Below are 14,060 nucleotides of genomic sequence, written 5' to 3'. Positions count from 1 at the left end.
TGTTAACACGTTCTGTTAATTATCCGTTCAGTCTATGATCCGTTCGGTGAAATGTCCGTTCGGCCAATTGTCCCTCGGTCAAATGTCTGTTGGCCAAGTGTCCGTCTGTCATCTGTCTGGCCACGGCTCACGCATTCCTCCTGGATGCTCAGGTCCCTATCTCAATCTCTCTCTCATCTTCACACCCTCTCTCCAACCCTTCACTTGCCCTCCCGTACACCTCTACATCTCCTTTACCAGCCTTTTATTTTCCGTCATTTCTACACGACCAAAACTCTCAACATACGTTCTTTGAAGCATACGTACCTTTCGTAACATCACACCATCTTCTAATTTCTACACTTTGCTTAATAATGTGGTTGAGACCCAACACAAGCCATACAAGAAATAGCAGATTAACTCATTATAATTACAATGTAAGTGAAGCTTTAGGACTGCAACCGCACTTTATGCCAAGCAGATCAATTACTGTGTGAGACCCGAGGATTTCAATGTCTATGGAAAGGAGGCAAAGATTCGACCCCCGGAAACTAATCAACTGGTACACACACACAAACACACACATAGACATATGAGCCAGGAGCTATGAATCGACCCCTATAACCACAAATAGTTGAGTACATAGGTCATCCTTCAGGAGAGGGCTGCATCCTACGGCTGCAGGTTGGACAGAATCCAGGATCTGTAGGCACCAACATTGGTGTAGACCGCTGGCACTCCTGGCACTCCACACGTCGGCTGCCCGAACGACACCACAGCCAGCTGAGGGAGAAGACGGAGCGGTGGTTACAACATTGTTATATTCTTAACCAAGTGAGACACACCTAACACACAACACTTGGCCAAGTGAGACACACCTAACATACAACACTTGGCCAAGTGAGACACACCTAACATACAACACTTGACCAAGTGAGACACACCTAACATACAACACTTGGCCAAGTGAGACACACCTAACATACAACACTTGGCCAAGTGAGACACACCTAAGACACAACACTTGGCCAAGTGAGACACACCTAACATACAACACTTGGCCAAGTGAGACACACCTAACACACAACGCTTGGCCAAGTGAGACACGCCTAACACACAACACTTGGCCAAGTGAGACACACCTAACACACAACACTTGGCCAAGTGAGACACACCTAACACACAACACTTGGCCAAGTGAGACACACCTAACACACAACACTTGGCCAAGTGAGACACACCTAACACACAACACTTGGCCAAGTGAGACACACCTAACACACAACACTTGGCCAAGTGAGACACACCTAACACACAACACTTGGCCAAGTGAGACACACCTAACACAACACTTGGCCAAGAGAGACACTTTGGCCAAGTGAGACACACCTAACACACAACACTTGGCCAAGTGAGACACACCTAACACACAACACTTGGACAAGTGAGACACACCTAACACACAACACTTGGCCAAGTGAGACACACCTAACACACAACACTTGGCCAAGTGAGACACACCTAACACACAACACTTGGCCAAGTGAGACACACCTAACATACAACACTTGGCCAAGTGAGACACACCTAACACACAACACTTGGCCAAGTGAGACACACCTAACACACACTTGGCCAAGTGAGACACACCTAAGTGAGACACACCTAACACACAACACTTGGCCAAGTGAGACACACCTAACACAACACTTGGCCAAGTGAGACACACCTAACACACAACACTTGGCCAAGTGAGACACATCTAACACACAACACTTGGCCAAGTGAGACACACCTAACACACAACACTTGGCCAAGTGAGACACACCTAACATACAACACTTGGCCAAGTGAGACACACCTAACACACAACACTTACGAAAGTGAGACACACCTAACACACAACACTTAGCCAAGTGAGACACACCTAACACACAACACTTGGCCAAGTGAGACACACCTAACATACAACACTTGGCCAAGTGAGACACACCTAACACACAACACTTAGCCAAGTGAGACACACCTAACACACAACACTTGGCCAAGTGAGACACACCTAACATACAACACTTGGCCAAGTGAGACACACCTAACATACAACACTTGGCCAAGTGAGACACACCTAACACACAACACTTGGCCAAGTGAGACACACCTAACATACAACACTTGGCCAAGTGAGACACACCTAACACACAACACTTGGCCAAGTGAGACACACCTAACATACAACACTTGGCCAAGTGAGACACACCTAACATACAACGGGCCAAGTGAGACACACCTAACACACAACACTTAGCCAAGTGAGACACACCTAACATACAACACTTGGCCAAGTGAGACACACCTAACACACAACACTTGGCCAAGTGAGACACACCTAACACACAACTTGGCCACTTGGCCAAGTGAGACACACCTAACACACAACACTTGGCCAAGTGAGACACACCTAACACACAACACTTGGCCAAGTGAGACACACCTAACACACAACACTTGGCCAAGTGAGACACACCTAACACACAACACTTGGCCAAGTGAGACACACCTAACACACAACACTTGGACAAGTGAGACACACCTAACACACAACACTTGGCCAAGTGAGACACACCTAACACACAACACTTGGCCAAGTGAGACACACCTAACACACAACACTTGGCCAAGTGAGACACACCTAACACACAACACTTAGCCAAGTGAGACACACCTAACACACAACACTTGGCCAAGTGAGACACACCTAACATACAACACTTGGCCAAGTGAGACACACCTAACACACAACACTTGGCCAAGTGAGACACACCTAACACACAACACTTGGCCAAGTGAGACACACCTAACATACAACACTTGGCCAAGTGAGACACACCTAACATACAACACTTGGCCAAGTGAGACACACCTAACACACAACACTTGGCCAAGTGAGACACACCTAACACACAACACTTGGCCAAGTGAGACACACCTAACACACAACACTTGGCCAAGTGAGACACACCTAACACACAACACTTGGCCAAGTGAGACACACCTAACACACAACACTTGGCCAAGTGAGACACACCTAACACACAACACTTGGCCAAGTGAGACACACCTAACACACAACACTTGGCCAAGTGAGACACACCTAACACACAACACTTGGCCAAGTGAGACACACCTAACACACAACACTTGGCCAAGTGAGACACACCTAACACACAACACTTGGCCAAGTGAGACACACCTAACAAACAACACTTGGCCAAGCCAAGTGAGACACACCTAACACACAACACTTGGCCAAGTGAGACACACCTAACATACAACACTTGGCCAAGTGAGACACACCTAACACACAACACTTGGCCAAGTGAGACACACCTAACACACAACACTTGGCCAAGTGAGACACACCTAACATACAACACTTGGCCAAGTGAGACACACCTAACATACAACACTTGGCCAAGTGAGACACACCTAACACACAACACTTGGCCAAGTGAGACACACCTAACATACAACACTTGGCCAAGTGAGACACACCTAACACACAACACTTGGCCAAGTGAGACACACCTAACACACAACACTTGGACAAGTGAGACACACCTAACACACAACACTTGGACAAGTGAGACACACCTAACACACAACACTTGGCCAAGTGAGACACACCTAACACACAACACTTGGCCAAGTGAGACACACCTAACACACAACACTTGGCCAAGTGAGACACACCTAACACACAACACTTGGCCAAGTGAGACACACCTAACACACAACACTTGGCCAAGTGAGACACACCTAACACACAACACTTGGCCAAGTGAGACACACCTAACACACAACACTTGGCCAAGTGAGACACACCTAACACACAACACTTGGCCAAGTGAGACACACCTAACACACAACACTTGGACAAGTGAGACACACCTAACACACAACACTTGGACAAGTGAGACACACCTAACACACAACACTTGGACAAGTGAGACACACCTAACACACAACACTTGGACAAGTGAGACACACCTAACACACAACACTTGGCCAAGTGAGACACCTAACACACAACACTTGGCCAAGTGAGACACACCTAACACACAACACTTGGCCAAGTGAGACACACCTAACACAACACTTGGCCAAGTGAGACACACCTAACACACAACACTTGGCCAAGTGAGACACACCTAACACACAACACTTGGCCAAGTGAGGCCACACACCTAACACACAACACTTGGCCAAGTGAGACACACCTAACACACAACACTTGGCCAAGTGAGACACACCTAACACAACACTTGGCCAAGTGAGACACTTGGCCAAGTGAGACACACCTAACACACAACACTTGGCCAAGTGAGACACACCTAACACACAACACTTGGCCAAGTGAGACACACCTAACATACAACACTTGGCCAAGTGAGACACACCTAACACACAACACTTGGCCAAGTGAGACACACCTAACACACAACACTTGGCCAAGTGAGACACACCTAACATACAACACTTGGCCAAGTGAGACACACCTAACACACAACACTTAGCCAAGTGAGACACACCTAACACACAACACTTGGCCAAGTGAGACACACCTAACACACAACACTTGGCCAAGTGAGACACACCTAACATACAACACTTGGCCAAGTGAGACACAAGTGAGACACACCTAACACACAACGCTTGGCCAAGTGAGACACACCTAACACACAACACTTGGACAAGTGAGACACACCTAACACACAACACTTGGCCAAGTGAGACACACCTAACACACAACACTTGGCCAAGTGAGACACACCTAACACACAACACTTGGCCAAGTGAGACACACCTAACACACAACACTTGGCCAAGTGAGACACACCTAACACACAACACTTGGCCAAGTGAGACACACCTAACACACAACACTTGGCCAAGTGAGACACACCTAACACACAACACTTAGCCAAGTGAGACACACCTAACACACAACACTTAGCCAAGTGAGACACACCTAACACACAACACTTGTGAGACACACCTAACATACAACACTTGGCCAAGTGAGACACACCTAACACACAACACTTCGCCAAGTGAGACACACCTAACACACAACACTTGGTGAGACCAAGTGAGACACACCTAACACACAACACTTAGCCAAGTGAGACCAAGTGAGACACACCTAACACACAACACTTGGCCAAGTGAGACACACCTAACACACAACAAAGTGAGACACTTGGCCAAGTGAGACACACCTAACACACAACACTTGGCCAAGTGAGACACACCTAACACACAACACTTGGTGAGACCAAGTGAGACACACCTAACACACAACACTTGCCAAGTGAGACACAAGTGAGACACACCTAACACACAACACTTGGACAAGTGAGACACACCTAACACACAACACTTGGCCAAGTGAGACACACCTAACACACAACACTTGGCCAAGTGAGACACACCTAACACACAACACTTGGCCAAGTGAGACACACCTAACACACAACACTTGGCCAAGTGAGACACACCTAACACACAACACTTGGACAAGTGAGACACACCTAACACACAACACTTGGCCAAGTGAGACACACCTAACACACAACACTTGGCCAAGTGAGACACACCTAACACACAACACTTGGCCAAGTGAGACACACCTAACACACAACACTTGGACAAGTGAGACACACCTAACACACAACACTTGGCCAAGTGAGACACACCTAACACACAACACTTGGCCAAGTGAGACACACCTAACACACCAACACTTGGCCAAGTGAGACACACCTAACACACAACACTTGGCCAAGTGAGACACACCTAACATACAACACTTGGCCAAGTGAGACACACCTAACACACAACACTTGGCCAAGTGAGACACACCTAACACAACACTTGGCCAAGTGAGACACACCTAACACACAACACTTGGCCAAGTGAGACACACCTAACACACAACACTTGGCCAAGTGAGACACACCTAACACACAACACTTGGCCAAGTGAGACACACCTAACACACAACACTTGGACAAGTGAGACACACCTAACACACAACACTTGGCCAAGTGAGACACACCTAACACACAACACTTGGCCAAGTGAGACACACCTAACACACAACACTTGGACAAGTGAGACACACCTAACACACAACACTTGGCCAAGTGAGACACACCTAACACACAACACTTGGCCAAGTGAGACACACCTAACACACAACACTTGGCCAAGTGAGACACACCTAACACACAACACTTAGCCAAGTGAGACACACCTAACACACAACACTTGGCCAAGTGAGACACACCTAACACCACAACACTTAGCCAAGTGAGACACACCTAACACACAACACTTGGCCAAGTGAGACACACCTAACATACAACACTTGGCCAAGTGAGACACACCTAACACACAACACTTGGCCAAGTGAGACACACCTAACACACAACACTTAGCCAAGTGAGACACACCTAACACACAACACTTGGCCAAGTGAGACACACCTAACACACAACACTTGGCCAAGTGAGACACACCTAACACACAACACTTGGCCAAGTGAGACACACCTAACACACAACACTTGGCCAAGTGAGACACACCTAACACACAACACTTAGCCAAGTGAGACACACCTAACATACAACACTAGGCCAAGCACAAACACACAACACTTGTGAGACACACCTAACACACAACACTTGGTGAGACACAAGTTGAAGACACACCTAACACACAACACTTGGCCAAGTGAGACACACCTAACACACAACACTTGGCCAAGTGAGACACACCTAACACACAACACTTGGCCAAGTGAGACACACCTAACACACAACACTTGGCCAAGTGAGACACACCTAACACACAACACTTGGCCAAGTGAGACACACCTAACACACAACACTTGGCCAAGTGAGACACACCTAACACACAACACTTGGCCAAGTGAGACACACCTAACACACAACACTTAGCCAAGTGAGACACAAGTGAGACACACCTAACACACAACACTTAGCCAAGTGAGACACACCTAACACACAACACTTGGCCAAGTGAGACACACCTAACACACAACACTTGGCCAAGTGAGACACACCTAACATACAACACTTGGCCAAGTGAGACACACCTAACACACAACACTTAGCCAAGTGAGACACACCTAACATACAACACTTAGCCAAGTGAGACACACCTAACACACAACACTTGGCCAAGTGAGACACACCTAACACACAACACTTGGCCAAGTGAGACACACCTAACACACAACACTTGGCCAAGTGAGACACACCTAACACACAACACTTGGCCAAGTGAGACACACCTAACACACAACACTTGGCCAAGTGAGACACACCTAACATACAACACTTGGCCAAGTGAGACACACCTAACACACAACACTTGGCCAAGTGAGACACACCTAACACACAACACTTTGCCAAGTGAGACACACCTAACACACAACACTTAGCCAAGTGAGACACACCTAACACACAACACTTGGCCAAGTGAGACACACCTAACACACAACACTTGGCCAAGTGAGACACACCTAACACACAACACTTGGCCAAGTGAGACACACCTAACACACAACACTTGGCCAAGTGAGACACACCTAACACACAACACTTGGCCAAGTGAGACACACCTAACACACAACACTTGGCCAAGTGAGACACACCTAACACACAACACTTAGCCAAGTGAGACACACCTAACACACAACACTTGGCCAAGTGAGACACGCATAACATACAACACTTAGCCAAGTGAGGCACACCTAACACACAACACTTAGCCAAGTGAGACACACCTAACATACAACACTTGACCAAGTGAGACACACCTAACACACAACACTTAGCCAAGTGAGACACACCTAACACACAACACTTGGCCAAGTGAGACACGCCTAACATACAACACTTAGCCAAGTGAGACACACCTAACACACAACACTTAGCCAAGTGAGACACACCTAACATACAACACTTGGCCAAGTGAGACACACCTAACACACAACACTTAGCCAAGTGAGACACACCTAACACACAACACTTAGCCAAGTGAGACACACCTAACACACAACACTTGGCCAAGTGAGACACACCTAACACACAACACTTGGCCAAGTGAGACACACCTAACACACAACACTTGGCCAAGTGAGACACACCTAACACACAACACTTGGGAAATAAGAAATATTTAATTATACTGAAGAATGAAACAATTTATTTTACAACATTTGTGAATGTTTATTAAGAAAATGTTTCGCCACACAGCGGCTTCATCAGTCCAATACAAACAACGGTGGAACAAGAGGAGGACTCTGAAGTAATCAGTCCCTCAGCCTGAAGTCGATGTGTTCAGTCTATCCAGGGACTGAACACTTCGATTTCAGGCTGAGGGACTGATTACCTCAAACTCCTCTATTTCCACCGTTTTTCCTTGTACTGGACTGAAGAAGACACTGGCGGGAGAAAAGTTTTCTCAGGAAAGATTCACAAATGTTGCACAAGTGTCTCAGTCTTCAACTTGTCAGTGTTCTAAACCATTAATTACATAATTAGGCATGAACCAAGTAGGAAGTAGCTCCACTTTCCTGGATAAAGAACTTTTTACCGGAAGGCGATTCACCTCTAAATGGCAGTTTGGGTTGAAACAAATAACCAAGTTGACGAAAGTAAAAGACACACTCTTGTGGCTCACTGAAAAAAAAATTACATTTTTTCACCGCAACTAAGAGTAATTTTTGTAAAAAAAAATCTAGGAGGCCTGGTCACGGACCGGGCCGCGGGGGCGTTGATCCCCGGAATAACCTCCAGGTAACCTCCAGGTAACCTCCAGGTATGTATGGCGTATGACCCTTGTGGTTTTCGTCGCTTAGTTTTAATTATAATGAGAGAGAGTAGCAGGTGGATGGTGCGGTCATGGTCAGGACGCTGCTGCAGTGTCTAGTAATGTGTTCATAACTCAATAAGTATTAAAAAAACATAATTTCCAAAGAAATATAAATTGTGAATTGATGTCTGTCGTCAGGAAGGAATAATATATAAAAACTTCTGCTTTAAAGGATGAGTGAGGGACTAATGGCCCGTGGCCCCGCCACAGTCTTCAGGAGGGATGACACTTGGCCCGTGGATGACACATGGCCTACGGAGTGGACTATGGCCAGCGGGTCCGCCACTGTCTCCAGCAATTTAGGAAAACTTTGTCTTTGCAGCAGCAGCAGCAGCAGCAGCAGCGGCAGCGGGAGCAGCGGCAGCAGCGGCAGCGGCAGCAGCGGCAGCGGCAGCAGCGGCAGCGGCAGCAGCGACAGCAGGAGCAGCAGCAGCAGCAGCAAAGCAGCGGCAGCAGCAGCAGCAGCAGCAGCAGCAGCAGCAGCAGCAGCAGCAGCAGCGGCAGCAGCAGCAGCGACAGCAGCGACAGCAGCAAAGCAGCAGCAGCAGCAGCGGCAGCAGCAGCGGCAGCAGCAGCAGCAGCAGCAGCGGCAGCAGCAGCGGCAGCAGCAGCAGCAGCAGCAGCAGCGGCAGCAGCAGCAGCAGCAGCAGCAGCAGCAGCAGCAGCAGCAGCGGCAGCAGCAGCAGCAGCAGCAGCAGCAGCAGCAGCAGCAGCAGCAGCAGCAGCAGCAGCAGCAGCAGCAGCAGCAGCAGCAGCAGCAGCGGCAGCAGCAGCAGCAGCAGCGGCAGCAGCAGCGGCAGCAGCAGCGGCAGCAGCAGCAGCAGCAAGGCCTGACAAATCCTGGTGCACTTAACATAACCACCGAGGCCTGAATCAAGTCAGTGTTCAGGTCATAGAGCAAAACGACAATGCAAACATCAAGTCACAGTTGGAAATCCTTTACATAGCATGACGTTTTTTGGAAACCATGAAGTTAGTATGAAATGATGGGCATTTGCAATTAGATGAACATCATTGTCTACTGCGCTTCGCACTGAGGCGCGGTAGACTTACCCCTCCTGTGATGATGCTTTTTGAATGCCAGTAAAAGGGAAACGTATGCTCTTTGTATTAGGTATGTATTTTAGCAAGATTTCAAGACACATTTCATTAGCGCAGCCCTGTGTTAAAGAGTGAATGCATGCCAGCACCTTCTGTGTTCCAGGGATCGTACCAGCCAGTGAGCCCCGTCTGGTAAACCACGAACTTGCTCTTCTCTCTTCGCTTAATTTCTTATATTTACCTGTAGTTTAGGTAGAGGGTATGGTACACTTCGCCTACCATCATCCACCTATCAACTGAATGTACTGCTGTTCCGTCTCGTGTGAGTTTACTTCCTTATTTACTAAGTGTTCTCTCCTCCTGCTCTGTGCCCACTGTCTCATGTGAAATTGTTGCTCTGTACTCACACTGACTCCACTTGGCTTAATGATGTGTTCGTTTTTTTTAATCTAATTTTTAACTGGTATCAATTATGTACCTTAAGCTTTCCTAAGTACAAGTGGAAGACACGAATTTGATCTCTTATTAATATTTACAAATTTACATTGATAAAAGTGTGGCCCGCAATACTTATCTAAGCTGGCTAGGCTGCAGATGTGGCTATTCATGGTTTAAGGTCTACTACCACTTGGTAACATATGTCATGTGAACATATAAAAATACGCTGCAAATACATAGTAAACCAAATTCCATGGAGCTGAACTTTTCTCCAGGCTGAGGGACAGATCACATCAAATACTATTTCTCCAAGGTTGATGGACTGATTACATCTTTATTTCATTACTATACCTGCTGCCTCAGCATTTGACTGAAGAAGCCTACTGTGTAGACGAAACGTTTCAACAATAAAGATACCCAGTTGTTGCACATGTGTCTTAATCATCAACTTGTCAGAATTTTATACCATTTGCAACAGAAGTTGACACGTAGTTAGTTGACGTACCAGGGTGTAAAGACCGCTGTTGTTGGGACCTGTGCTCACCACAGGTCCTCCTGAGTCCCCGAAGCACGAGTCACGTTGACCCTCACCACCGAAACATACCTGCCCAGGAAACACGATTTATTATTATTATTATTATTATTATTATTATTATTATTATTATTATAATTATTATTATTTTTATTATTGTTGTTGTTGTCAATGTGGCTGTTGTTAGTATCAACTCAGAGATTACATACAGACGATAATGGAAGATGAGGCAGTTAGTCCCTTACTGCCGGTACAAAAATAACCCGCACATAAAAGAGAGAAGCTTACGACGACGTTTCGGTCCGACTTGGACCATTGACAAAGTCACACCGCGAGACTTGGTCCAAGTCGGACCGAAACGTCGTCGTAAGCTTCTCTCTTTTATGTGCGGGTTATTTTTGTATCGTTCCAGTCACGGCATTGTGCCTTTTTGTTACTTACTGCCGGTGTTTCAGATCTATCAAGACTAACGTACTGAGCAACTTCAAGGCTGTGGGACAGATTGCCTCGTTCCACTGTTTTCCGTCCATCATCTGGACGGAAAAAAGTGGACGTGTAGCCTCTGGATGGCTACACGTCTGCAAAATAAATCTCCTACACTGGTGTTGCAAGTGTATCTAACTGTTGCTAGGGTTGTTTTTGTTCTCGTTACTCGGGCTGTTTTTCACTAAATTTACATTATAATAATATTATTATATAATTATGTAATCTAATGGCAAATTTTTACTCATAAAAACATGGTAAATAAAATTCAGAACGTAAGGTAACTTTGAGTGTTTAGTAGAAGGAAGCCAGAGTTTACCGATCACTTCATACTTTCTCTCAACCGACTTTGATTTTAATTTCTCTTCAGCACTCCTCACCGGCCTTACTGATTCTGCCTCTGGCCTACTCTGCACCTTCACTAGTCTCTGACCTAGCGTATCCTACCCTGACCCCTTGTGGGATTAGATCTGACTGCAATAATAATAATACCAGTCAAGGATGCATTAAACCCCAAAATTTCAAAAGCCCAGTGTGTGTACGCTGAAAATAGGAATTCAAGTAATATAAGACTCTCATGTACGTGTGTACGCTGAGGCATATATACGAGGCATATACGACTCTCGATGTACGCTGAGGCATATAAGACTCTCGATGTACGCTGAGGTATATACAACTCTCGGGGTATATAACATTTGTCTTGTGTGATAATGTTCAGTTTATAAAATTTGTTTGCGGGAAAATGGTTGCTTGAGGCACTTACACGGCGGCCTCTGAATGTGAGGATCAGTTCCAGATTCTCGGATCAAGAGCCGAGCTGAGACCTTAATGATCCCTCACGCACTCGATCTATCTTACTTCACGACCCTAACGCACCTGATCTATCTTAATTCATGACCCTCGCACACTCGGTAACTATTACAGTAAGAGCCTAGAAGCATCACCTGCTCAGGAACAAGAGCGTTGTTATAGAATGGGTTGCACACATCGCGGCTGATGAATGATATTTTCACCGTCTGGAGGATCTGAGTGTCGGGTCCTCTCTCAGTGACGCCCCAGCCTGCCACCGTAGCCTGCCGCCCCGCCAGGAAGGCGCTGATGTCTAGGTTGGCAGGAGGCAGACACACGGGGGACACGTATCCTGTAGGGAGGGCAAAACACCACATTACTTGATCAGTTCTCTTCCGAAACTCAGCGTGTTTCAGGGGGACACTTAATTAAGGAAAGGAATATAGAAATTTAGAGACGACTGTTAAAAGCACTTGAAATCCGACGGTAAGAATAGAGAAAAAATATATATATGTACTAGGCGACAGCAAACCGTAAAGCAGCACTGGTCAGATATTATAATTAAAAATCAGCTCTGTATGACCCTGGTGGGTTTAGCGCCTAGTTTTGATTGTAATAATAATACATAAGAACATAAAGAAGGAAAACTGCAGCAGGCCTACTGGCCCATGCGAGGCAGGTCCAATTCCCCCCCCCGGCTTAAGCCGGTGGGAGAATTGGACCTTGACCTAGTCAGGTCAGGTCACATCCACTTAAGGAAGGAGCACGGCATCTGACCTAGTAGCACAAGCTAGTCAGGTCCAACTCACACCCACCCACACCCACTCATGTATTTATCCAACCTATTTTTAAAACTACACAACGTCTTAGCTTCTATGACGGTACTCGGGAGTTTGTTCCACTCATCCACAACTCTATTACCAAACCAGTGCTTTCCTATATCCTTCCTGAAGCTGAATTTTTCCAATTTAAAACCATTGCTGCGAGTCCTGTCTATACTAGATATTTTTAGCACGCTATTTACTTTCCCTTTATTAATTCCTGTTTTCCATTTCTACACCTCAGTCATATCCTTCCTAATTCTTCGCCTTTCTAGAGAGTGCAAATTCAGGGTCCTCAGTCTATCCTCATAGGGAAGATTTCTGATACATGGGATCATCTTTGTCTTCCTCCTTTGTACGTTTTCCAGAGCATTTATGTCCATTCTGTAATACGGTGACCAAAACTGCGCAGCAAAATCTAAGCAAGTCCTAACCAAAGATATATAGAGTTGAAGAACAACCTGAGGACTTCTATTATTTATACTTCTTGCTATGAAGCCAAGGATTCTGTTAGCTTTATTGCGAACACTTGGTTTCAAATTATTAAGATCTACAATTAATAATAATCAAAAACATTGTAATGCAATGAGGTTTTTAAGTGCCTTAGAGTATACAACGTATACGTACTGCTGAAGGGAACTGTAGCGTTGAGTCTGACGAGAGCAATGTCGTCACTGACGGTGCCACGGGTGGTGAAGGACGGGTGACGGATGACGCTGGCCGGGGTGAAGGTGAGATGCGGTGGAGCACAGTTACTACCGTCACAATCCGGGTCGGTAGACAAATTGTTCTCTCCCAGGCGGATCACCGTTCTAACACAAACAAGGAGTTTACCATTATATATATATATATATATATATATATATATATATATATATATATAAATATATATATATATATATATAAATATATATATATATATATATATATATATATATGTCGTGCCGAATATGTAAAACTGGTCAGTTAGCAAGAACTCATTTAAAATTTAGTCTTTCCTAAAATTTTCTCTT

General features: G+C 45.9%; 1 protein-coding gene across 1 annotated transcript; it reads right to left on the bottom strand.

The window, feature by feature from the left end:
- Positions 1-6: 6 nt before the first annotated feature.
- Positions 7-13,859, bottom strand: LOC138852267 (phenoloxidase-activating factor 1-like; the record flags this gene model as incomplete). The annotated part of the gene is made up of 4 exons (XM_070082019.1): positions 7-762; positions 10,928-11,026; positions 12,382-12,578; positions 13,675-13,859. Coding segments are annotated over 4 exons (592 nt in total), but the record flags the coding sequence as incomplete, so codon positions are not given.
- Between the last annotated feature and the right edge of the window lie 201 nt (positions 13,860-14,060).

Source organism: Cherax quadricarinatus, unplaced genomic scaffold, assembly GCF_038502225.1.
Source record: "Cherax quadricarinatus isolate ZL_2023a unplaced genomic scaffold, ASM3850222v1 Contig6051, whole genome shotgun sequence".
In the NCBI taxonomy this organism is placed as follows: domain Eukaryota; kingdom Metazoa; phylum Arthropoda; class Malacostraca; order Decapoda; family Parastacidae; genus Cherax; species Cherax quadricarinatus.
Note: the sequence above shows the minus strand (reverse complement) of the source record. Positions and strands in the feature narration are given on the sequence as shown.